At 41.8% G+C, this 27,569-nt stretch overlaps 1 protein-coding gene across 1 annotated transcript in view; it reads right to left on the bottom strand.

The window, feature by feature from the left end:
- CAND1 (cullin associated and neddylation dissociated 1) overlaps positions 1-25,501 on the bottom strand; it is a 45,228-nt gene extending 19,727 nt beyond the window's left edge. Inside the window, exons 1-3 of the mRNA XM_024208055.3 lie at positions 25,168-25,501; positions 21,015-21,158; positions 3,168-3,322 (exon numbers count right to left, since the gene is read on the bottom strand). Of these exons, the coding sequence (XP_024063823.1) occupies positions 3,168-3,322; positions 21,015-21,158; positions 25,168-25,235 (367 nt within the window). The 5' untranslated portion in view covers positions 25,236-25,501. The remainder of the gene's footprint in view (positions 1-3,167; positions 3,323-21,014; positions 21,159-25,167) is intronic.
- Positions 25,502-27,569: the final 2,068 nt, after the last annotated feature.

Genomic DNA, 27,569 nt, shown 5'->3' with positions numbered 1-27,569 from the left:
GTACCAGGGTCAAGAGGAGTTGATTATGACATGGACATCCAGCAATCATCCCTCCATAATGCCAACTAGAATCAACTTCAGGCCTAACGGTGAACCATTCGAGAAATATATGTTTGCTGATGATGTTTTAAAGAAAGTCACACCAGTGAACTGGTGGAAGTCACTTAAGCACTTGGATTCAGAAACTGTTGAAGTGATAATCTCACTTTTAGCAGCAGTAGCTTCTTCTGCCGGTGTAGAAAGAATATTTTCTTCCTGTGGACTAATTCATTCCAAATTGAGAAACTGTTTGGGACCTGAAAAAGCAGGAAAGCTTGTTTTTTCTTTTCCAGATTACGAACAAACAGGAAAATGAAGGTGAAGACGACTGAGTTGGCTGCAGAAGCCAATATTTTAAGTTTCTCATGTTGATCTGGCTGACACAGTCGACGTAATTGTTGTTTTTTAAAAAAAATATATTTCATTTAACTAGTTTAATTAAAAACAATTTTAGCAAAAACAAACCTGATTTTAAAAAATCTGAATGTTTAACTAAATTCAAAAATTCTTATGCTTGTTTTGTTAAAATATTATATGTTTGCTGTTGAAGAAAATAATCCAGAATACATAGTGTTGTTGTTTTAGTTAAATACAACAATTTAAATGTCTGTCTGGTGTTCTCCTCCTAATACAGCATGGCAAGAAAATCCTCCAAATATTAATGATTAACCTGTTGAATTGGAGATAGCTCATCTCCCAATGACTTCATAAATATCTGCTTCAGTTACCTTTGGTAAATGAAATAACCAAACAATCATTTATTTTCTGATATAGCTGTTAAACTAATCTGAAAAGTTTTCAAAATAAATCACTTTAAAAATGTATAGTGTGCACCTTCTAAAAATGAAACCTACATCTATCTCTGAGTTCTGAAGAATATGTATTAAGGTTATAACCACCACTAAGAATGCACTTTTATGTAGAAATCCATGATTAAATCGAATCTTCCTGACTAGTGATTTAAATCAATTTGATTTAAATCAAATCCACCCTGATTTTCAGGTTTTATTCTTCTGTTAATTCAGTTTTCTAAAAATTAGTTGAAATAATCCAATAGCAATTAGCTGGGGCATTTTATGGCGGAAGAGTAAGGAAGCAAGCAGTCCAAACGCATTGTATTAAAAGAGCTAGAAGTCATACGGCTGTATTTGACTCTTTGCAATAAAACCTTTAGTTTAATGAGTATTCATTTTTCCTTTGCCTCTAGATTATAGAAAGCAACAAAACTGACATTTTTTTTTAAAAAGCAGTCCAAATCTATAAAATATCTATTTCTCCCCTCATTTCATGAATTTTAGCTCTTTGTTTAGGCATTTTTGCCAGAAGATCCATTAACCAGCATAAAAGCCTAACTGGAAATCGCTTACTATAATGTTCTTTTTATAAATTATTGTATATGCTTATTTCTGCTAAAGGTTAAACAAGCATGACTGGTTTTTGTTTTATTTGAGGACCTTAAAGGGATGTAGGCACATCCCTGGGAAGGATTTTTTAAGTTAACATATGCTTTAATGGTGAGTGTTATAGTTTAGCATAAAACATCTATAGCGTTTTATTATTTTTAAACATTCAATAGGACCTTTGAGAGCACTTTTCAATACATAATGCAAAATAGGTAACATTTAGGGAGACTGCTTCCTAATGTCTAGTTAAACATGTGTAAGAACACCTAGCATACATCCACTGACTGTAGGTAAGTGGGAGAGGAGACATAGCATGGCCTGGAAAGAAGCACAAAACCAGTTCGAATCGAATAATTAGGGACTGACAAGAAAATACGATGCCATAATTTCTTTCTGTGCTCGGACTAGGGAGAAGGGTTGGGAAAAAGATTTGCTCCATAAGATACCCAAATGCTTTGGAGACTACTGTATTATAGGTTTCAGGAGAGTAGGAACGAAGGCCTGGGAAAACAGGGAAATTGGAAGTAAGTTCAAATCTTTCTGAAGATTTGAGTCAGCTTCTCCCCTGTAAAGAACGGGGAAGGAAAGACAACAGAGACTAAAAAGGAGGCAAAAGAAATTGTATACCAGGGAATAAAGAAGCCAAGAACAGAAATGGAAGTAGTCCTAAAGAACCCCTGCATCATCTGCATCAGTGAGTTATGCTGAATAAAACTAAAATGTTAGATACTACATTGTGGCCATATTCTACCATCACTGTTTATGCTACTACAGTTGAGAAATTGTGCTGTGGATCAAACATAACATATAGCATTAATTTTTGGCCTGCAAACCATGGTTAAAAGAAAGTAAATAGAAATTCTCCACCAGTGCTATTTGAAAAATTTCAAAACAAGCAATTTTTTGCTGATTTTCTACTAGTTTATAGCATGGTCAAAATTTCAGCACATTTATTTTACCAATTCTACTTATCCAGACTTATAACTGTGTTAGACTGTTTAAAGTTTTTCTGCAGCTTGCCCTTTGTAATCAACCTAACATGAGAACTCCAATCCCCAAATCCATTTTGAGTTATCATTCCCTTCTAGCCCAGTCAAATTCACATACTGCACTCACTGTGGTATTTGAGCACCTTCTAGATTTAAAAGAACAAAGTGGCTAACATTTGGCAAGTGGAATTCCTTAAGATTGCCTTGTTACTTTTATAGTGGAAGTCAGGCTGTTTGAAGTACTGTAATTCTACAATTAGAAACACTAGGTACATCCCAAAACACATACTGGGACAAGAAATTATCACAATCCCATTAAAGAAAAGTCATCTCAATTTAAAAGTGCACTGTCCATTTTTAAAAAATGTACCCAAACGAAATTTAACTACTATCGTTAAAAAGCCTAGGAATATTGTTGCCTGAAAATATTTAAGGTAGATATCTATAGCAGATGTAATCTGAAATTACTTCCAGCTCTTTTTATGGTGACTTGACTTCAAGTTTACCACTTGACTTCTCTTTACATATACACACTATTACCTATTTATGATAACAGAAGCACCACACAAATGATTATCTCCACAAACGTCAATGTCAATGTCAAGAGTCACTGAGGGACAACTGAATCTGGTTCACTGAAGGACACTAGCTTACAATGAAAGAATTGGATATAGAGAAGTAAAGTTAGACCTCATGTTTTAAAAACAGAGAAGGGGAGAAGAATGTAATTTCTTACCACTGGAAGCTGGAGGAAGTTCTCCAATGACTGTTTTAAGGCCAATGCTTGAAATATCACGTAGCTGCTCTTTATCTGAAAGCATGTTAGTACAGAGTGTATCCACAATGGTCTCCACTTGATACTCCTTCACTTTACTCACCAAAGGGCCAAGACTGAAATAAAACAAAAAATAAATCTGCAGGTTTAAACAGAAGTGATATCCAGCTACATATACCACGTTTATATTAAGAATCCTTCAAAATTTATTTTAAAAATGTATTCACAGCGCTATTGTTAATACTGATGTTTGCAGGGTTGAGATAATGTTGCTATTATTTCTACATTATTTCTATTTAGTAGTATCTTGATGTGAAAGCCAAGTTTCAGTTACTTAGGTTACAATCCTTTCCCACCCACGCCCTGTAAATCTTCTGACACAATGAATCACTGTTTTAGACACGTTTGCTTTGTATTGGGAATTTTAAACCCTCCAGATCCAACAGATGTTGTATCAGTGTTACTTCTTCATACTCTCAAACCCTGGAGTAACAAATAGAATTGTCAGCTAAAGCCACAGCTTGTAACAAAATTACTATATCCACTGACATTAGTTTGTATGCTTTACCATCAGTACTTAACATATTCATAGACTCACAGATAGATTCCTATACTACAAGGAACCATTGCGATCATCTAGTATGAACCTCTGTAAAACATAGGCCACAGGACTTCTCCAAAATAATTCCTAGAGCACATTGTGACAGTGTACCCCATAAGGCTTTATGGGGAGGGGGTGCTTATAAATGTATGTATGACATAACTGGAATATGTTTTGTGCTGCCTGTGCCAGGTAACATATCTCCGTAAAGGTTATGGTCTACTATATCTATTCATCCTATTTGTACATATATATATCATTTTCTACTTGAGGTTAAGAATATGGGCTGTATGCTTGCTTGGTTTCTAAGTAAGCTTTGGGAGGCATTTGGTCAGCTTCTTTAGGAAGGAATTCGCCAGGTTAAGTACCTGATCAGGGAACAATGCATCTTGGAATGCTCCAATCCACATAAGAAGTCTTCCTGGAGACATGCAAGATTCCATGTGGGCAATGGCTTCAGCCTGTAAAGACTGAGTCATGCAGGGACATGTGACTTGCCCAGATGACTCCAGATCTCCATCTTGGAGCTGGACTTTGCATAGGAGGGAGGAGGGGGGTCTCCTCCCACAAGAGAGAGTCTATTTAACCCTGGGGGAGACCCCTCCATTTTGTCTTCAGCTGGCTAAAGAAGAAGCCTCTCCACCCCCCCAGGATGCTGGAAGGAAACTGAAAGAAAAGACAGTAACTACAGGGGTTGGGAGAGATTGCTGGACCCAGGCTAAAGGAAGATTAGCCTGTAAAAGGGAGCATTCTGGAACTGGTGAGGAACTTATCTGTATTTAGTTTGATTAGGCATAGATTTGCGCATTTTATTTTATTTTGCTTGTGACTTACTTTGTTCTGTCTGTTACTACTTTGAACCACTTAAATCCTACTGTCTGTATTTAATAAAATCACTTTTTATTTAGTAATTTACTGAGAGTATATATTAATACCTGGGGGAGCAAACAGCTGTGCATATCTCTCTATCTGTGTTATAGAGGGCGAACAATTTATGAGTTTGCCCTGCATAAGCTTTATGCAGGGTAAAACGGATTTATCTGGGTTTAGACCCCATTGGGAGTTGGGCATCTGAGTGCTAAAGACAAGCACACTCCTGTGAGCTGTTTTTGGGTAACCTTGCAGCTTTGGGACAAGTGATTCAGATCCTTGGTCTGTGTTAGAGCCAGACAGGAGTGTCTGACTCAGCAAGACGGGGTGCTGGAGTCCTGAACTGGCAGGGAAAACAGAAGCAGGGGTAGTCTTGGCACATCGGGTGGCAGCTCCCAAGGGGGTTTCTGTGATCCAACCCGTCACACACATCTTTTAAAAAAATCATCCAACCTTGATTTAGTGAACCTTGGGAAATTGTTCCAATGGTTAATTACCCTCACTGTCAAAAATGTACACCTTAATTCCATTTTGAATTTGTCGAGCTTCAACTTCCAGCCATTGGATCATGTTATGCCTTTCTCTGCTAGACTGAAGTGACCACTATCAAATATTTGCCCCACGCAGGTACTTATTAGGGATGTAAAATATTAAATGGTTAAATGGTAAATATTAGTCTTACCGGTTCACCCACCCTGTTAACCCCCAGCCCCAGCCGCACTGGCTGGAGCGGCCCCAGCCCCGGGCTGGCCAGTTGACCCTGACCCCAGCCCCTGGCCGGCCAGAACAGCCCCAGCCCCTCTCCCTTTAATCGGTTAAATGATTAAACAATATAATTTTAATTGTTTAAACATCAGGGGGTAGCCGTGTTAATCTGTATCCACAAAAACAACAAGGAGTCCAGATAAATGTTAGTCTTTAAGGTGCCACCGGACTCCTGTTTAAATAGTTAACTTTTAAAATTATATTTACATGCCTAGTACTTACAGACTGTAATGAAGTCACCCCTTAACCTTCTCTTTGTTAAGCAAAATAAACTGAGTTCCTTGGGGGGGCCTATCACCCTAAGGCATGTTTTCAAATCCTCCTCATGGTTCTCTGAACCCTTTCCAATTTATCAACATCCTTCTTGAACTGTGGGCATCAAAACTAAACACAGTACTCCAGCAGTGGTTGCACCAATCCCAAAGACAGAGGTAAAATAACCAATCTATTCCTACTCAAGATTCCCCTGATTATGCATCCAAGGATAACATTAGCCCTTTTAACCACAGCATCACACTGGGATCTCATGTTTAGCTCATTGTCCACCATGACACCTCCCCCCCCCCCCCGAGCTAGATTCACAAAATGAAGTATATATAGATATAGCAGGGTAACAGTGAATTACTTGATTGTGTCATTACTCTAGACATGCTTTGAGCTCAACCACACAAAGACTCCTTCCAGTGCCTTAATGTGTGTCAACATACAACAGATGGAAGAACAAAGGGAATGAAACTTTACATCCAAGTTCTGTTGAGTCCAAAGAAAGCCCTGTATCTGGTGGAGTGGTTGTCTGGTTACACGCCTTCTTTGTTTTATTGAATCTATGATGGTTCTTTTAATCAGTGCTTTTCCCATTTGGGTGGTCATGCAATCCCATATTCTTTTATCAGCAACATCTATTTGCACAAAATGTTGTGATCATGAGTTGCTATAGTAATGGGCCAATTAGCATTACTACTGGAAAACCTAGTATAGCAGTGGTAAAAATTAAAGCACGCCTTAAACATTTTCCCAGCCTTCCCCACACTATTACCTCTTCTAATGTTTTTTCAATAATTGATGTGGTGGTTCTCCAAAACACTACAATGCAAAGTAAGAAGGTGCTACTGTTTTTAATTGCTCTATTTCCCTCATGCACTAAAATGCATCAGTTTATCAGTGAAATATTAATTTTCTAATTCTTACTCCGCATTCCAGAGTAAAAAAAGACAGCTGAAGAATTAACTGGACTTTTTTTTTACTTGCATATCAAAAGACTTAAGCACATTCCAACTACATGACCACGTTCTGTCCGAGTTGCACAGAGCTTTTAGAATTTGGCCTGCAATCATTATTATTGGTGATAACACAAGCTAGAAATCACAGCTTGACTTTCAGATTTAGTTTGCATGATTGAGTACACCACTGGTGTGCTGAGACCACTACCTACTTAAGCTGACCAATTAGGTCTCACTGTTCCTTGTAGTCCTCTGATTGTAGCCATCTGTTGCCTCTTGTTTTATAATTAGATTGTAAACTCTTTGGAGCAGATATCATTTTTTCTTTTGTTTGTACAGTGTCTACCACAATGAGGTCTTGGGTATATGACTAGGGCGCCAGGGCACTATGGTAATGCAAATTATAAGTACTGATAGGAAAAAACCTTATACTTCAATACAAAGAAAAACTGATTAGGTAAATCACTGAGACAATCATGGAACACAATGCTGTTTTTACATAGTCACTTTTTACACTAGAATCATACAAAGCAAATCTAGCTTTAGGGTTTGTCTGCACTACGCAGTTTTAGCGACAAGGCTATGCCTTGTCGCTAAAAATTAGTGTGTGTAAACGCTCTCTGTAGGTATTTTGTTGGCACCTTTGCAGACAAAATACTTCCAGGCCCGCGAGCAGCATTAGCTTTGTCGGCAGGAGAGCGCTCCTTCCGACAAAGCCACGTTCACATTGCCACTTGCGTCGGCAAAACTTTTGTCTTTCACGGGGGGGCTTTTTTAAGTATCAGTGAAAGACAAAAGTTTTGTCGACAACGTCGCAGTGCAGACATACCCTTAGTCTTGAAATAAGTCTGATTTTAACACCCAGGCCCCAAACTTGACCAAGATTTGGGGGGGCGGGGCAGTAATGTACTACCCATCTATTAAAAGACTACTTGAAAAATTCTACTGATCTGCAGCAACATTGCATTAGCAAATTACAAAACTTTCTCCCCCATAAGATTTCTGTCTCCCCCTTCCTGTTTTGGATTTGTGCATTTTCTTCACCTTATTTCTGCTAGTGCCCCGTCATCAATGTATAATGTCTCTCCCAAGTAGTTACTCTATCTTGTGGATAAAGGACCGCCATTCTTTGAAGGAGGAAAACTTTCCAGATCCTGATTACCAGCTCCTTAACCTCCCATACTACTGTCAGACATACTGCATAACAATCAACCTACCTCCCCGCAGGGAATGAGTGTCATTCCCCAGAGTGTTCCAAACCCAAATTGGTCCCAAATTACCACACACAATAACCAGTCTGTAAGTAACACAGCTCCCCCCTCATTTTGTCAGCTTCCTGCCCCCCTCGTTGTTTTTGGTACACCTCTTATCACTGCCCATTTTCAATTCTCTCCTTAAGATCAAGGCTACAATGCTGCTCTGAACAGAGCCCTATGTCAGCCACACCTGCAGACACATAAGTATACACTTGACTCAAAACTTATTTCACGCCAATGCTGCTCTCCTCAAGCAGTCTGTTTTGGCTGCTCATATATACAGAACTTCCCTAGTAGTTGTGCTTTGCAGCGGCCGCTTCTGCAGAAATGCTATGGGTTGGTTCAAGAGCACATGGGTGTGACTCACCCAGGACTTGCAACAATAGCAAGTTGCACTCCCAGTTATATGTATCTACACCAGAGCAACTAAAGCCAAAACTAGAGGAGGTAAAAGACAGTCAAGAGGTCCTACACAATGCTATCTTTAAGGACAGTAAAGTCAGAGGGCTTACAACAGCTCAATAGGTGTAAACAGTTTGGTTAAGGTTTTGGATGTGTATACAGGAGGGGAGGAGAACAGTGTCTGACATATTTGCCAGATCACGATTTTTAGCCAAGGATTTTTCAAAGACTTATTTTCTGGCGCTTTTCTGCGACCAGGGCAAGGCGATTTTCCTCAAGAGTGGACATTCCCTCTCTGGCAAGTTTTTTCCAGTTAACCCTATCCTGGGCTGCTGTCTCCTAGTGTGTAATGTTGATCCCACATCTCTTGATGTTTATCTTGAGGGTGTCTTTAAAGCGTTTCTTTTGGCCTCCCCATTTCCTTTCTCCTTTGGTGAGTTGGGCATACAGCAGTTATTCTGGTAAGCGTCCATCAGGCATGCGCACACAGTGCCCGCTCCACCTCAGCTGGTGCTGGATAATTAGGGCCTCAACACTGAAGATGTTGGCCTCTGTGAGGACATTGACATTAGTGCGACGATCCTCCCACTTTATGTTGAGGATCTTCCGAAGAAAGTGCTGGTGCTGGCATTCCAAGTTTTTCAGGTGTTTTCTATAGTTCACCCAAGTCTTGCAGCCATAGAGGAGAGCTGGGATTACCACCACTTCAGAAACTAAGTCTAGTATGTGTTCAGATGTTGTGATTGTTGAACACTCAGTGAGACAGTATGCCAAAGGCAAGGCTGGCACAGTGAATTCCGTGCTGAATTTCGACATCTATGTCTGCCCTCTGTGAGAGATGGCTGCCAAGATAGGCAAAGTATTCTTCATTTTCCAGTTCTTCTTTATCAAATGTAGATCTTCCTTGCTGGGTCTGATGATTGACTGGGGACTGACTGGTAGAGAACTTTTGTTTTCCCGATGTTCAGAGTTAGAGCTAGGCTTTTATAAGCTGCAGGGAAGCAATTAAGGGCTGTTTGTAGATCCTCCTTTGAGTGTGCAACTACAGCACAATCATCTGTGTACTGGAGTTCGGTTATTGTTGCCGATATTACTTTAGTGCTGGCACGGACATGAGAAAGGTTGAAGACGTTGCTGTCAATCTGATATTGGATGCCAATGCCCTTTGGTAGACGGTCTTGGGTTAATGTTTTCATAGCTTCTAAGAAAATGGAGAAAAAGGTGGGTGCCAGTACACAACCTTGTTTTATGCCAGTTCGATTGACAAAGGGCGCAGAGGTAGAGCCACTGCACAGGATGGAGGCAGTCATCTGGCCTGGAGGAGTCTTACAATGGTGATAAATTTGCTTAGGCAGCCAAACTTTGACATGATTTTCCACAGAGCCTTGCAGCTGACAGAGTCGAAGGCTTTGGTCAGATCGATAAAGGCCATATACAGCTCTTGGTGTTGTTCTTTATTTTCGCAGTCAGGCAGATCCAGGAAAAATGTCACATTGGTGGTGCCTTGTGATGTTCTGAAGCCACACTGGGACTCTGGAAGTACTTCCTCTGCAAGAGGAAGCAGACAATTCAGTAAGATTCTAGCAAGAATCTTCCCAGCAATGGAAAGGAGGGCAATGCCTCCATAGTTGCCACAGTCAGCCTTGTCTCCCTTTTTGAAAATGGTGATGATGTTAGCATTACTTAAGTCAGCAGGGATTTCTTTGGTGCGCCAGATTTTGAGAAGCAACAAGTGAAGCTTGTTAGTCAATGTTTCTCCCCCCACTTTCAATACTTCAGCTGGAATGCCATCAAGGCCGGGTGCTTTATTGTTCATTTGTTTAATTGCTTTGCAGACCTCCTCAGGTGTTGGTGGGTTGGCAAGAGTTTCCCAGATTGGGTGCTGAGGGATGGAGTCAATGGTGTCGCCAATCACAGTGAATTCTCAATGTAGAAACTTTTGGTAGTGTTCCTTCCAGGGTTCTTTGATTGATTCGTTATCTTTAAGAAGGTACTACCATCTTCAGTTCTCAGAGATGTGAGGCCACATGAGCTTGGTCCGTACAGGGTCTCTGTCTCACAAAAAAAACCTCTGCATATCATGACTGTCAGCGAATATTTAGATTTCTTTAGCTTTGTCCTCCCACCATTTGTTTTTAATTTCTTGGATCCTCCTTTGAACTTCAGCTATTAGCTGATGGAAAGAGCTCTGCTTTTGACTGGATAGTGGTTGCATCCCAGACTGATATGGTGGACAGTTCTCCACAAAGCACTCTAGACAATACAGAATGCAACGAAGGCATCACAGAAAGTTCCCTTGACCTCACATGTACCATTGAGCCCAACCAGAAAGGGTTCTTGGCTGCCCAGAAGAATTATGACACAGCAGATTCAGAGATTACACAAGAACCCCCTGTAGACAGCCAGACTGAAACTGCTGTGGAGGAGAGCTCTACGAGCAGCCAGCCTGATGATAATGCAGAGTGGAGTTCTACCAGTATTATGTGCTGTATTACAATACAATGGTATAGGAGGATTTAAACTACTTTTTTCCCCAAGTAATAGCTGTCTGCCACCATGTTGAGTGGAGGTAGAAGTGTCTCTCCACCTGCTTGGCTGAGGGGCTGACAAACGTTTGAAGGGGGGGAGGGGGGAGATGACGAGCGGAAATGTTCAAGGAACTACTGACTGCATCCCGACAGAGCCATGAAGGCAGAAGGGTGGAGAAATGGTTTCCTGGAGCAATCACAAAGACTAGAAAGGAACCTCATTGTCCTGGAAAGGGACATGATGCAGACAATGCAGAGGTGAAGAGCTGTAATGAGCTACAAAGGTCAAGCACTGCACCCCAACTTTGCACTGTACTGATAAGCCTGGTGATCATACTATATTGGGACATCCATTTTAATTAACCTAATTACAGACCATTCCACGGATCTTAAGTTTATATGACATTCCTGTAATTTGTTACCTATGGTATTTGTTTAAAACAAAAAAAAAAGTTAATACAACTCAACTGAAAAATTTCATTGAGGAACATTCCGCTCCCCATCCTCCAATAGAATTAATTCCTTATAAAACCAACACACAAACATTTCGGTCATTTCCTTGGTTGCAGTAGATTAATTACCCGCAGCTAACCCCTTGTCCCAAATAAGAACATAATGCATTCCTGACTGCTTGGGACATTTTTCTAAGACACACTCCAGCTGCCCATAAGGTACAAGAAGTCTGTCCACCTCCTGCTTCCACCCACCACTGTTCAGGCTCTCTCGCTTCCTCTCACAGATATGAGAAATACAGCAAGCACGTATCACGAGTCACATAAATGATGATAAACCTCCAAACTTGTCACGAGGCACCACTACCTTTCCTTCAGTCTTCCAAACATACACCCTCCACTGGCATCCTGGAACTACTCAGGATATAGTTAATCCACTCTTTTCCTTTGGTCAAGTGTCCAGTGAAAGGTTTCATAAGCAAGGGAAGCAGAGGGTAAGCTGGGTCTCCCAGAATCAAAGGAGAATAAGTCTTTAAACATCCAAAGTGGTCTGGGAAGCAAAAATTCCGTTGATTATTTCCAGCAAACAGGCGTGAGTTTCCAAAGATCCGGTCATTGTGGATCTTTCCAGATCACGCACATTAATACTGGTGAACCTTCCACAGTGAGCAACCAGGCCTGGCAGCACCATGGAGAAACAGCCCTTCTTAAGGTGTTCAGCTTGATGTTGGGGAGAGGGAAGTGTGTGGAAAGAATAGGCATGTGGGGCCCATCAATAGCCACTACAGAGTTTAGGAACTCTTTCTGTGAAAAACCATCAATCACCTGTGTATTGCCAAGCTTTATGACTTGGCAATGCTCTTAATAGCCCTGGAAACCATCATGACAACACCACTAGCAGCTGATCTACCAACACCAAACTAGTTAGCTACTGACGAGTAGCAATTGAGGGTGGTGAGCTTCCAGATGCTGAGGGAAACTCTTATGTTGATGTTCTGCTGCAGCTCCAGAGTGAGTTCCACACATATCCCTACAAAAGCAGTCTTCCACATCTTGAAATTCTGCAGCAACTGCTGGATGTCCTAGTTCTTCATCACTAGTCTGTCTGACCAGTCAGTGCTAGTTGGCCAAGCGCAGAAGTGGTGTTCCACTGAGTAAAGCTGCTCCAAATAAATGCCCTGCTCAATTTCATCTTCCTGCTTCTCCTCCACCTGTAGCCATATCACATCATTCAAAGCCCTTCAAAGCTGCCAAGCCAAATATATCCAGCTGCATGACTGCCAATTCTGGTGCATCATCCTGTTTCTGTTAATGACTCATAATCACAGTGATCAGTATTGCATCTTCCATGCTGCCTGATAACAGTTTGAAAATGGCATTGGCAAAATAGTTAGATGATAGGATGCCAGGAGAGGAATAATAAATTTGTTAGTTTGACCCCATGCCCCATATTTCCTGCAGGTTCTGGTGGGCATTCCACCATGTACTGCCAGAAAAATCCCAGTGCACAGACCTGATCAGCAGAATACTGCACCACAACGGTACAGCATTCTAAGCGATAATCAGAACAAATGCAGAGGTTTGTGGACACAATGATAAACAAAGAAAGTACCTTAAGTCGGTATAACAAAGAAGCGTGGATGCACTTCAAATCAATATAGTTAATTTGCTGCACTTACAGCAAACAAACTAATCCAATATAACATCCTCATGTAGACAAGCATTTAATTATAAATAATCAAGCCTAGAAGTTACAAAAGCATGAATCATCATAGCCAGATCTGTGACCAATAGAAGGGAAGACAAGCCATAGGTAAGGTTGCGAGTATGTCACAGAGGTCGCGGAAGTCACGGATTCCGTGAGTTCCACGACCTCTGTAAAACTGGGGCCCCGCACCTCCTCAGCTGCCACGGGCAGTGGGAGACCCGCCATTGGGCAGGGGCGGGCGGGTTCCCAGCTCTATGCCGCTGCATGCAATGGGGCAGGGTGCTAGACCCTCCTCCCTCCCCATTTTGTCAGGGATATTTTTTGTAAAAGTCAGGGACAGGTCAAGGCTTTTGTGAACTTTTGGTCCTTGCCCATGACCCATCCATGACTTTTAATAAAAATATCCATGACAAAATTGTAGCCTTAATCATAAGCAAAAGTGGGTGTTTTTTGTTGCTATGACAATATGACATTCGATTATATTTAGATGACACTTAAACAAGATTTTAAAATTGATATTTTTATTAATATGAAAGTTGCCGTTTCAACCGGCCTCCTCAAAAACGTTTGGAATCTGAGACCACACAAGATATGTGAAATTTGGTTTGTTATAGTGGTCTCAGTCCCAGCAAATGGAGACCATGAATGGCACCTAAACTGATTTTTCTTAAGAGTCCTCTTTGTCACAGACAGTCCAGTGCTGTTTTGTGGATAAACTGGGCTCCCCAACAAGTTAAGAGCCCATCATAATTGTTATTTAATCATGAAAAATTTCAGATCAACCTTACTGGATAGTTTAGGCCTGCCACCATCACTTCAAAGAATTTAAAGTCTGATGGAGGATGCTGGACAAAGAGCCAGGCCAGTAGATAGCTACTGGTCACCACAATCCAAGCTTTATGTATACATAACTGGACATACTGGTAATGAAAACATGCCAATGCATTAGACCCAGACTCAATATCCTGGGGCTTAGAATGCAAAGATATCTAATTGCAACAAAATTGGCAGGCTCAAGGTAATGACTTAGTTCACTGAGGATCTGAAGGAACACTTTGTCAACTTAATGAGCTTACCCATAATGTGGATTAATTGCAGAGATGGGAAAAGAACTCTTGGCTCAATTTATCACCCAGCTGTGAGATTCCAAGAAAACAGCACCCTTCTCACTGTCAGGTATCCTCTCATCTACGCCAACCAATTGTTTACGTACTGATGGACAGAGCCATAGCCAGACTCGCTGCCACCCTTATGAGAAGTACAGGATGCCAAGTCAGACTGAAAAGAAGAGGCCTAAGCTACAGTGCCAACAAAATAACAAACGAGAATTTATCATAGCATGTTGCAAGTCGGCAGCACGTAAAACACTTCTTGGTTGACAACATGAATGTTGTAAATGAAGGATCGCCATACAAAAAGACACCAAAGATGTCCCATGTGCTGTTGTGCTCCGAAAAGTGACTGTGCAAAACATACCATAATCAGATTTTTTGGGGGGTGCATTGTCAGAGTTCTACCTGTTGATTTCATTAATAATGATAAGACATGCATTTACACTCATGTCTGCTCTGCAGAGCCAACACAACTCAGGTAGGCTGTATTTTATTCCAGCTCTGTATCAAAGGAATTGTTAATTAATGTTCTATCAATTAAACCTGTACAACTTAACATAATAGGGTTGCACAGGTATAAAGGAAGGCACAAACTGTCCTGCAGAACCTTTTAACTGGTACTGTTGTGTGCAACAAGTAAAGATCCCAGTCTGACATTCAGATCCCAGGCTGAATCTGCAGTGCTGGCATTTTCCTGCCAACTGAGCGCATCTCATACGAAAGTAATTTAGAAACAAACATGAAAAACAACAGAAACAATAGGGATTACAAAGCACAAAAAACATGCACTTGAGCCTGCTTTGTGAGAGAAGACATCAGACACTATTCTGAGCTTTAAAGGATGCTCCTGTATTTCCTTAATGGCCTTCCTCTGAGCAGATCCTTCGGGATAGGGAGGGAGCCTTGCTGGGGGTACTATGATAAAAACAGCAAAACTGAGACAATATAAATAGAGCCCTGCGCGGATACAAATTTATATCTGCGGATGCAGATATATATCGGTATCCACGGAACCCCGGGGCTCTCCTGGGAACCACAGGGGCGAAAGGAGTAGAACATGGGGCCACCGCTCCCCAGAGCCAGCACCCCCCGCCGGCAGCTCCTCCAGCATGGCTATACCTATCCCAGCCCTGTCCTCCAGCGTGGCTGTACAGACCCCAGACAGGAGATGCAGTCACGCAGAAAGCTGCATGGAAGGGATGGGGTCGAGGCGTGGGGCAGTACAGCCACACAGGAGGAGCTGCCGGCATGGGGTGCTGGCTCCTGGAAGTGGCGGCCCCAAGTTCTGCTCCTTTCACCGCTGCAGTTCCCAGGAGAGCCGTGCGGTTCCGCAGATACTGATTTATATCCACGGATATAAATTTGTATCCGCACAGGGCCTTAAATATCAGTCTTACATGTGACTACATATCAGAGTCTTACAGCCACTCTTGTCCCTTTACACGGAGGAGCTAGAACAGCCTCATTTTGAAAATAACTGGGTTTGGGTGGAGGAGAGACAAAGAGTTCTTTTCTCCCTGGCCTGTAGGTTCAATCCTGAAAAACAGATCATCCATCAACACTTTGTCCAAAGAGTTACCATACTTAAAGGACTTAATCTCTGGGAGGTGACCATCAAGTTATTCTTAAAAATATTTCATAAGATACCCTTAGGGATACCCAAGTTTATGTCTACACTGCAATTAAAACACCCATGGCTGGCCGGTGCCAGCTGACTTGGGTTTGCAGGTCTCAGGCTAAGGGGCTGTTTAATTGCAGTAGATGTTTGGGCTCAGGCAGCAGACGGAACTCTGGGATCCTCCCACCTCGCAGGATACTAGAGTCTGGGCTCCAGCCTGAGCCCGACTGTCAACACCACAATTAAACAGCTCCTTAGCCCAAGCCGCGCAAGCCCGAGCCAGCTGGCTTGGGCCAGCCACAGGTTTAAACTACAGTGTAGACATACCCTAAGACGACATTTTTGCCTTGTAGGGGAGCTCTATTAAAACAGGTGCAGATGAAAGGTCGCTCAAACAACTGTAGGGCCTGTGGGGCTATAACTAAAAGAGAGGCTGCAGAAAGGAATTTGAATTACACCATAGATGATACAGAAAAGACAGGTAAGTGCAGAAATGGGGCAACCTGAAAGAAGGAATATTCCCCAGAAGCCAGTTTTTGTAACCACATTTTACCCGGAATTGGGTTGTACAGACAACTGTCTTGGAAGGAGCCCCCGAAACACTTGTAAACTCTCTTTAGAGTTTGACATTTATTCAACCAGCCCCAAAATATTAGCATCCACCTGAGCAGTATAAGAACCGTAATAACATGTACTTTGAGGTGGAAAAAAAGCTGCTTGACGCATTTAAAGGAATTTTGTTTCTTAATCAAAAGAGTTCATTTCCTATTCAAAGTGTTCTGAATAGAATAGTGAACAGGGGGAAAACTTGAAGCCCTGCACATAAGAGTCGCTTTTATGTTTAGCCAGAAATAGCCCTCTAAGCTCCAGAGGTGTGTTTTAGATTCTAAGTGTAATAGAAGAGATAGTAACTTCAGAAGTCTCAAGAGATTCTCCTCTCTTCAGGGTTATCAGTGACACTATCATTTATATCTACTGTGTCCACATAAGGATATGGATCTATCTGGAAAGGAAAGCTCCTTTTTTCCATCCTGAGAGACACAATAAAAGTCAGTCTCAAGAGACAAAGGCTGGCTTAAGCACTTTGCCATGTACACAGGATCAAAGCTACAGAGGAAGAGGGATTTGGAGGAATACCACCATTAAAATGGACACACCTTTAAAAAGGGCCACCCCCGATATCAACCCAGCAAGTTGTTCCTGCAGGATCTACAGAGACCAGCAGGGCATATGAATCAGTGGAGTGAGCCAAAACAGGACATACTTTAAGCACAAAGCACCAGCAAAGCTATAATAAGGACAGCTGCACAAGAAGCACCAACACAAATGGTTCTTATCCTTTAGGCACTACTGTAATGCAAATAATGATAGACAATATGGTCACACATCCTTGCACGAGCAGTACAAGAAGCCAGTGGCGGATTAGCCACTGGGTCAATGGAGCCCATCCCCAGGGGACTCGGCCAATTGGGGGACCCTGGAAAAATGGGAACCCCCATGCCCCGACCCGCCCACACAGCGCCCCAGCCGGGGAGCGGGGTCGGGGCACGGGGGCTTGCCCTGCTCTGGCCTGCGCTGTAGTCGGGGAGCAGGGTCGGGGTGCGGGGGCTTGCCCAGGCCGGGTGGAGAGGGTGAGTCCCCGTGCCCCAACCCACTCCCCGACAGGAGCACCGGGGGCGAGGGGACGACTGCAGGTGGAAGGGGTGGGGAGAGGCCCCCACAAAACCCTAATCCGCCCCTGCACAAAGCAGCTTTGAAAAAAAATGGCAACAATCACATCTGAAAGAGGTCCTTTCGGAAAAGCATGCCACTCCCTCCTAAAGCCACTGCACCTATTACAGAGCCAACACAGTGACTGCTAAGCATAAAATGTCCTTTGGCTGTTGGCCAATGGATTACTCTTCCATAATGTACTGCCATGAAATCCAGGAGCCTATTTATCCCAACAGTGAGATACCACAACCTGAAGGACCAATTCTGGTGGGGAGATTCCAGCAAACAAGCTACCATTCTGGTGCTGCACCTCTTTAGAGATCTGAGGGGCAGAAGAAGAATAAAAGAAGAAACTTCACTATAACGTACCTAAAACTATCTAACCTAGGAAGAAAGGAAAGGACTGAACAGACAAGTAACCAACACAAAAAGTTTAAAAAATTAGGTTGAGCCTACCCTCCAAAAGAAGAGGGCCTCAATCTGGTGAGAGACAAAAAACCACTGAGCAGGACATGCCAGAGAGCCCCCTTTAAAGGAAAGTGATATCATAAGAGTTTATAACTTCTTTCCTGACTCCATCTGCAAGCAGAATTAATATAATGTTTTGCAATTGCTTGATAACCTTTTCTTTAATGTTTCTCTTCCCCTTTATGATAAATTGAATATCGTTCTATACGACTGATTGTTCTACAAAATGTTACAATCCATTTCACAGATTTAAGTAAAATACAGGTACAAGCATTATGCCAATTGAACAGGCCGAAGCTCTTAAAAAGGGAAGGTTGGTAACTATGACCAAACTGTGCAATGACTTCCAATATTCCCAGAGATATTATGCAGGTAGTGTCTCACTTACACCAGCAGTAATGTGGACTATTTGGTCAGTACAATGATTTACTTAAATTCCCCAACCCGCTAAAACCATTTGCATCAACACTGAGGTCCAAAGACATTTGTAAAATTGCTTTATCTGAAACACAAACTGCTGCTAACACTCTGCTTGATCCTGCAGAAGTCAAAGTTGGCTACATCATTCTTGTTTCCATTTCACCTCTGAAGATGTCTGAAGAGTAAATTCAATAAGACTTTCCAACATAAACCAGTTACCATAATATTACAATTTTATTTGCATATGTGAAACAATGGATATAAGGTAAGACACGAGCAGAAATTTTCTTCCATTCACTGTCTGCAACTGCTGCTACAGTAAAAATGCAAGAAATAAGCCGTACCTTAATGATTTAATATTTCATTGTTCTGTTCAATCCTTTAAGAAAGAATGAGAATGTAAAAGGTCAGCCTGCTAAACATTAGATTTGCAGGTTTACTGAAGCAGGTTCTTCCACAATCCTTGTGTTTAATATGTCCAGGATTTGAAAGAGTAGGAAAAGGGGAGATTTCATTTGAGCCTTTTAGTTACTGTATATTACCTTTGGTTTACATGTACTTGCATCTCTATTGTTCCCTTTCAATTTATGCTCGGGTCTTCCCCTGCTCAAGGTTTATGCTTGCATCCTTCTATTTAACCATCACCACTTGTTTTTAAGCATAACAGGCATTTCCTGCATTTAAGCACACATATTCACCCATTCCCAAAGGAGTTTAGAAACAGACACTTTTGGCATGAACATTAATTTTGAACCACCATTGTGTCTAAGCACTTTTCTTCCCTTTTCTAACAAAACAAGCAACAAACAACTGGCTAGAAAAACGGGATCAAGATCAATTTTACATGGTTGCTACCAATGCTGGTGTACCAGAGTTCATGGAAAACATAAGAAGATACCTGGAAAAAGCTACTTCCATCATGCCGTACACAATTTAAGCCATTATAGCTTCACATCCTGCTCCTTTCCTAAAAGATTGCCTTCTACTGCACCAACAATGCTCATTAACACAAATTAAAGCTGCAATTTTCAAATGTGTGAAACTAAAATCAGATTCCTAATTCCTAATTCTAGGCCCCGAGGTTTGGAAATTACAACCAAAGCGTTGAAAATGGACACAATATGCAGCTGGTTTTTCATTTTTGTTTCCACAATAGCTTATTTCCAGGCCTCAACCAAACTCCCATAAACTATTTGTGTTTCAAATTCTGAAGCTATTTTCTTTGTGCAGTTGTCAAATCTGGTCACAAATACAAAGTGCAAACTCTACTGGAAGAGGGTACAGCTTCAGTTACCACAGGTAAATTAAATATTTCAGAAGTTTAAAATTCAGCCAAATGGAAACCTCTTTGTTCCCTTGAAGAAAGCAGCAATACTATGTAACATGCTAACCTAGCATTGCTGTTTCTGTGGGCCACAGTGAAATGAATATTGACAATGGTATTAGTATAATAATCAAATCATATGTCTGAGACAAAGTTCATGTTCCGTCCACTGTTGCCTACAGTACATTTTCCATTGTTTTGGCCAGCCTAATTTTAAAAATCACAACTGATGAAACTTCCATCACTGCCAGAATATTTAAGAGAAAATACATGTATGCATTATATTTTATGCCTTGTTCAAACTAAGGCTGACAAAGCCTAAAGAAGATCAAGCTCAAACAAACTAGCCAAACACCCTGGTCACAGGCAAACTGGCTGTTTAAGGGAGTCCTGGGTTCAGCCTCACCTGTAATAAGTTTACCACTCAGTACAGGAGTCACATGATACAAGCATGTGACTAGGAAACAAGCCAGTTGGAAGATATAAAGACACCCTGGGTTCAGTCAGAAGAAAGACTTAAAGGAGCAGGAAGACCGTGTGAGCTACTTCACAGACTCACTCCTTAGAAGGCCTGAGGAGGATAAACCTGAAGGAAACAGGAGCCAACTAAAAAGGGCTGGGTGGAAAATGTAAGTTGTTTTGAAATCTATGTTAATAAACCAGATTTCAAAAAGGGGAGGGAGAATTAATGAGAAAACACCCACAATGTGAAGTCTCCTTAATTGGGGGAAAAAGGGAGACTGAGGCAATGGAGGCACCTAAGGCCAGACCAGGTGAGCTCCTGCTACTACTCTACTATTCTTCCATGCATTTATCCATGCCTTAGCCTGAAATATTTTAAGTTTTGAATCTATTAACTGTGTGTTTTGATAGCCAAACCTAGTCATTTGTTAGTGGTCAGGTTTCTATTCAGAACTTTTCATAATACCATACTTCACCTCCCCAAATTCCAACTGCAATTTGAACCTTCCCACTGATCAAACAACATCCCTGTAGCAACTGCAGCATTTTTTAACATGGAAAGGTAATAGGAGGTCTAAGCTTCTTTGAGTGATATTTAGCAACTGAAAATTAGGAGAGCCATCACCATTGAACCAGCTAGCTCTCCACAGACCACCAGCAAGTGCTATGCAAACTATTTGCGATCTCTGGATCATAATTTGGATCACTGACAAACCAAAAAGCTCTGTAAGACTAGGATTAAGGCAAATCACTTATGAGGGTCTCTTGACAAGATGTTAAATTTAAGAAGAATATTGCTATGCAACTTAATTTGAGCAATTAAATTAGAAAAGTCAGTTATATTGTTCAAAGATTAAACAATTGTTTATACTGCAGAAATAACACATACCATTTGACAGCCAAGTTTTGCACCTCGCCATTCTTATCTTCCAGTAACTTCAGAATCATCTTCACGACCTTCCTTTCACTGTCATCATCCAACTTGATGGAATCCTTCTGTAGTTCAGTCATCAAGTCATTTGTAGCCATAAACCTATCCAAAAGAATATCCAAACCATTAAAGCTAAACAGATATGGACTATTCACAATGTGCTACAACCCAAGCTCATCAGTTTCAGTCATGCATGATCAAATTTAGTATTGACATTTAATGCTACCACTATTCTGGGGTAAAAAGCACCAGTTTGGATTACTTTTAGTCTCATAATATAACAAATTGATACAAGAAAAGCTTCTTACAACATTTCTAACAGCAGCAATAATCTTTCATTTATCTTGTAATCTCTCCTCAAGAACAAAAGCAATCACAAACTTAATTTACTTCTACTGTTTATACACTATGTTAAAGTAAAGGTCTGAATAACTATCTAAAATGGAATTAAAAGGAAGAATGGAAACAGAAATCTATCAGGGTTTAAAACAATACTTTCAATTGCTGCAAACAGATTTTGTAGAAGCAGGCTTTTATAAAAATAAAACCAATAAAAGTGTAGCGACAAATCTTTATTTTAGAAAGTATCCTTGAAAGAGTTTCTTCAAGCTGCATGTGGCAAGTTGCTGAATATGTCAATGGGATCCTGCAGAACCAGGGAAAGACCTGTCGGGAGCCAACTTTCATGTGAAGAAGGCCAAGGCAGGAACTGAGTGAAGGAAATGGAAAAGTAGGAAGGGAGTAAGGACCTGGAGAAGGCAGCTGCTGACCAGGGGTATGTCTATGCTACAGCAGCGCAGCTATGGCACTGTAATGCCACAGGGTAGATGCTTCCTAAATCAACAGAAGGGATTTTTCCATCCATGTAGTTAATCCACCTCTCTAAGGGACAGCAGCTAGGTCGACAGAAGAATTCTTCTGTCGACCTAGCTGCATCTCAACTGGGGGTTAGGTCGGTCTAATTGTGCCACTCAGGGCACAAGATTTTTCCAGAGCCCTGAGTGACAGTTGGTTAATCTAATTTCCCAGCATAGACCAGGCTTAAGACAGTCAAGTGAACTGTACACGGGTTCTCACTCCCTTTCTACATCTTTCCCCTACGCCCTCTTAACACCTATTTGGGGTTGCTTTTCTGATCAGCAGCTCCCATTTATCAGCCCTATTTCAGCTCCAGTTTCTATAGACTCCCTCAGCACCTGTCCCCAGTAGCTTCCCAATGCTCAACTCATCTTGCACTTCAACAGTGCATCAGCAGCTTTGACTCCCAGCTGCAAAAAAGTTCACCTTCACCACAGCTGTCATCCCACACTTCCTGGGGAACATAATCTGCCTACTACAGCATGGGCTGCACCCAGGAGCTCCAAATTCTAAAAAGAGCATTTTGAGATCAAAACACAACGAATGACAGTATCAAAAAGGAGCTGAAGAAGAGCTCTGTGTAAACTTGAAAGCTTGTCTCTCTCTCCAACAGAAGGTGATCCAAAAAGAGATTACCTCACCTGCCTTATCTCCCTAGTAGTGAAACATGTAAAGTTTAGGACCAAATCTTGTTTGGACAGTTAAAGCAAATGGCTACAAAATACTATTAATGTAACAAGTAAGCAATCTAATGTACTTAATTCTGCCCTTCCTTGGTAATAGAAAGTGTGCATCTCCACCATCCCTCTTTAAAGTATGGTTTAAGTATTACTAAAAACAATCTAAAGCAGTGGGGGACTTAAGAAACAGATTCTTAATGCAAGAGTCCATTCAATATGCAAATACATATTCCAAATATTTGACTGGATTCACAATACATAAAACTGAATTATGAAAAATTGTTAGTACTTAACAAGTCACTTTGCAAACCTCAATTCTTAATCATATCTTTTATGGTTTGGGAATTCAAAGTGTTTAATCCATGCTAAACAACAGTCCAAAACTATTTTTCAATGTAGACAGAAGTATAAAATGTATAAAAATACTTAGAACAAACAAATTTCTGCTGTTTGTGTTCATAAACTGTCAAAGAAACTTTAAACTCATTTGGCTGGAAAAATGCGCTTTCTGGGCTAATATTGTATGTCATTTTTCACACAGGCCATTTTTTTGTGAAAACTTTAAACCCATTAAAACGAGTAAGTATGGAGGTAACTCTAAGTACTTCTTTAGAAGCTACCTCACCAATGCAAAATGTAAAATATTTAATTGCATGAAAAAAATTAATTTGGAAAAGCTTTAACTTAAACAGTTCTTAACATGAAGAAACAAGATTTAACAGAAAACATTTGAAACACCATTTTCAATGTTAGATTATACTGTTACAATCATTTAGAAAGGAAAGAATTATACGATCTGAAACATAACATCACTCCTCTGATTTGTAGAGGTATAGCTTTATTCTTAAAATAACATCCTAGGCCAGTTTATCTAATCAGGCAAAAGACTCACCTGAACAATCTGAACACTAAGTATCAATAGTTAAATCTAATAAAGCTTGTCTCTAAATGCTATGACTGCTTTGTATCAAGTGCACAAAGTTATATATACTGTAAATTGAAAACCAGAGCTCACCTACCATCTTTATTACACAAAGATCTTTGAAAATAATTTAATTAAATGATCTTTGAAATAGCTTTATTTGGATGTATTTATTCCCTCACAGTGATTGCAAGCTAAGCATTTGTACCACTGTGGTAGTGCATGAGAGACAGGAATCAGCCTTACCAGAAAATTCCTATTAACAAAAATAAGTAATTAATCTATTGTCCATGTTGAGTTAAATGCAAATGTACCATGTATACAAGATGTAAATTAGATTTAACTTTGATTTTCTAAGGTATTTAATTTTAAAAAATATTCCTTGCTTGTATTAGCACAGGGGTAGTAGCCGTGTTAGTCTGTAGCCACAAAAACGAGGAGTCCAGTAGCACCTTAAAGACTAACAGATTTATTTGGCATAAGTTTTCATGCGTAAAAAACCCACTTCTTCAGATGTCTGAAGTGGGTTTTTTACCCACGAAACCTTATGCCCAAATAACTTTTTTAATGATTTTTAACCTGATGCATTCAGTAGTTGACACATTTAGCCTCCCACTGCTGGTTCAAGAAATGTTTATTTTAAAAAAATTAATATGTGGAGACAAAACCTCAACTTTTGTTTTCTACAATATATTTATAATGTAACAAATCAAATATTCTATGTCATTCCAGTGTCATACTGAAAATTGTCATTTCATTGTCAGCTATTCAAAGTTTATATGCACAACTTCTTTAATCTACACTGATGTACAACTATGATTACTAGCAAACGGCTATTTGAGTGCACCTAAACAATTCTAGTTCTGCTGTGACAAATCCTAAACTTTAAGTCACCTTCCCCTCCAGATATAATCTTCAATTAGGCTTCCCTTACAAAAACTTTAAGCATGGACTTTCATGGTCGGTTTTGGAGCAAGAAACCCTCTGCCCCCAGAACAGGTGCAACAAGGCCAGTAGGCACCAATGCTTCTCTATCGACTTCAACCCTGCCCTGGTGGGATGGCCTCCCTACGCCCATTCAATCCTTGCTCGCCTTTCTAGGGACTACTGGACTGAAATCACACGCAGGTCACCAACTACTGAGGTCAGCCCTTTGTGGCTCCCCACCCCAGAAGGATCTCGGAGCACGGTGCACTCAGCTCTCGTCTACCCCGTTCACAGACACCAAGAAGGAGCTAAGCAACTTAGACCAAACTTTCATTGGGCGCCAGAAAACCCGGGGCAAGCCGGGGGTGGGGGTGTTGGAATTTCTCTCTGAGCCCAGACCCCCGCTCACCGCGCACTGCAATGCTGCCAGACAGCGGGGCGGGGGAATGGCGCTCCTACCGCACATCGCTCCTGGCCAGCACCCGCCGCGGCTCTGACAGCCGGGCCCCTGCCCACGAGTCACAGGCACCGGGGTCATCGGCCTCCTGCCGCGGGGGCACAACAGCCAGGCCCGGGTGGAGATCAGAGGAGCAGCAGCAGCCTGGCGGGGAGGCTCCCGGGTGGCAGGCGGAGAGCGGGCTCAGGAGACAGGGGAGAAATGAGGGGCCTGCCGGGGAGCTCAGGGAGGGGAAGGGCCCTGGCGCTCCGCGGGGCCGGCGCTCACCTGAAGTCCTTGTCGCTGGATGTCATTTTCTCCAGCAGGTTGGAGATGTGGTAAGAGGCGCTCGCCATGTTGATGGTCCCGGTGGGGGGCGTCGTCTGGGCCTCGCCGGCTCCACCTCGCCCGCTGCTGGGGACGGCGCTGGCTGGGTGCGGCGGCGGCGGCTGTGTCCCCGGGGGCGGCGCGGAGCGAGAAGGGAGGGGGATCAGTGAGGGCGCCGCCGGGGGGGCAGGCTCATCGCCACTTGGTGACACGGGGGGAGGGAGCGGCCTCGCTCAGGCGGGAGGAGGGGAAAGGAACAGAACCCGAGACGGCCACAGCTCGCGCTTGGGGCGAGGTCAAAGTTCAAGGAGGCTCTCGCGAGCCGCGCGAGCGACGCGATTTTGTAGCCGCTGATTGGCTCAGGCAGGCTCGCGCTGTTGTTCGGGCGATGTCAGAGCGGACGTGGCGCAGAGCGTGCGCGGGACGTTGAGGCAGCGGTTACAGAGGGGAAGAGGCGGAGGAAAGAAGCGTAGGCTTCGAAGACTACGAATCCCTGCATGCAATGCGCCGACGCGCGCGAAGTGGGCTAGGACAATGCACGTTGGGGCTTGTAGTTTTTCTAGAACAGGAGGCGCATTGAATGCTGCGGTGTAGAAGTTGCATTGTGAACTGCTGGCGGAGCATTGCATGCTGGGACGTGTAGTTTCCCACTGGGGTGGGGGCGGGGCGATCATTTTACTGGTTTAGAACATGGATTTGTATTGGGTGTCCATTTATTGTGATGGCAAACAAGAAACGAGGGAGCTGGGAGAGGAGGCATTAACCAAACCGACCTTTTCGCCTGGGTTCGATGGCTGTGAACCCCAAAAAAGATTTTCCAACAATCTGAATAAAACCAATTCCCCTCTCATCGTGACAGTAGTTTTTGTCTTTAAAACCCCAGCTCTAGCCTACAAGTGCTAATGTGAGCACCTCAACTTTCATTTAAAAACAAACATAACTTTTAGGATGACCAGACAGCAAAAATCGGGACTGGGGTGAGGGGTAATAGGCGCCTATAGAAGAAAATGCCCCAAATATCAGGACTGTCCCTATAACAGGGGTAGGCAACCTATGGTACGAGTGCCAAAGGCAGCACACAAGCTGATTTTCAGTGGCACTCACACTGCTTGGGTCCTGGCCACCAGTCTGGGGGACTCTGTATTTTAATTTAATTTTAAATGAAGTTTCTTAAACCTTTTAAAAACCTTATTTACTTTACATACAACAATAGTTTAGTTATATATTAGAGACTTATAGAAAGAGACCTTCTAAAAAAGTTAAAATGTATTACTGGCACGCAAAACCTTAAATTAGAGTGAATAAATGAAGACTTGGCACACCACTTCTGAAAGGTTGCCGACCCCTGCCCTATAAAATAGGGACATCTGGTCACCCTAATAATTTTCTAGACCTTCTGGATGGCGAGACTGGAGCTTGAAAAATCTGACCTAAGTGCATTTTAAAGGGTCAGAATCCAGAAGGCAAATAATAAAAAAAAAAACAATTTATTTATTTAAATCTAATTATTTTTAAGCCAATATTGTTATTTTGGGAAGAGCTGACTCATGATTTTTGACTATCTGGGTTGTAATACTGGTGTCTACACTGGGTTTTCATTGCTAAAATTCTCTCACCACCACTATCCCTGATTTAGCTTCACTGGTGGCAGTAATGGTGGTTATTCTAGTATAGACAGAACTCCTGGAGGAGGGTGGCGTTTCAAGCATTCTAACCTTGCTTAGACTTGGTCTACAGCCTGATAGCAGCTGAACACATCTATCGCAGTACTGCTGTCACACAGCATCGCTAATCCTCATGATTTTATTGTGAGTCTCGTAAAATGTTTCTAACCCTTGTACTTGAGGAGAAAAACTTGAAAATGTGAACCCTAAAGGCTCCAAGACCAGTCAAATGAAAGGAACACAACATTTATTTTTTTAAATTTCATGATTATTTAAGTGACTCTTGTAAATTGTATGAGCCTGATTCATTATTTTTGAATGTTTGGGGTTGTCAATACTGCTGTTAGTCTAAAATGATGGGAAATATTATAAAGACTTCCTAAATTTCATGTAAGTCAAGCTAGTCTTCTAAGGTATACAACACCTGCACTTCCAATGTAAAAACATGAGAACACCCACCAATCTTCACCTTTTCCAACTATTTATAAAAGAAAAAAAAATACCTTTCAGGCTTTATTGATACAAGCGGAGTGGGGGAGGAGGAAAGATTTAAGCCCAAATATTTTTCCTTTTCAGATGTTACATGCTCTCTGACCATATTGCCAGGATGGACAAAAACAACCCAGCATGCCACACTCTCAGTTTCTCCATGAGCCTAGCTGGCACTGCCTGCGGGGCTGCCTCAGAGATTCCTAGATT

This window comes from Terrapene carolina, unplaced genomic scaffold (assembly GCF_002925995.2).
Source record: "Terrapene carolina triunguis isolate 2854851 unplaced genomic scaffold, T_m_triunguis-2.0 Scaffold68, whole genome shotgun sequence".
Lineage (NCBI taxonomy): Eukaryota > Metazoa > Chordata > Testudines > Emydidae > Terrapene > Terrapene triunguis.
This window is presented reverse-complemented; position numbering and strand designations above follow the sequence as displayed.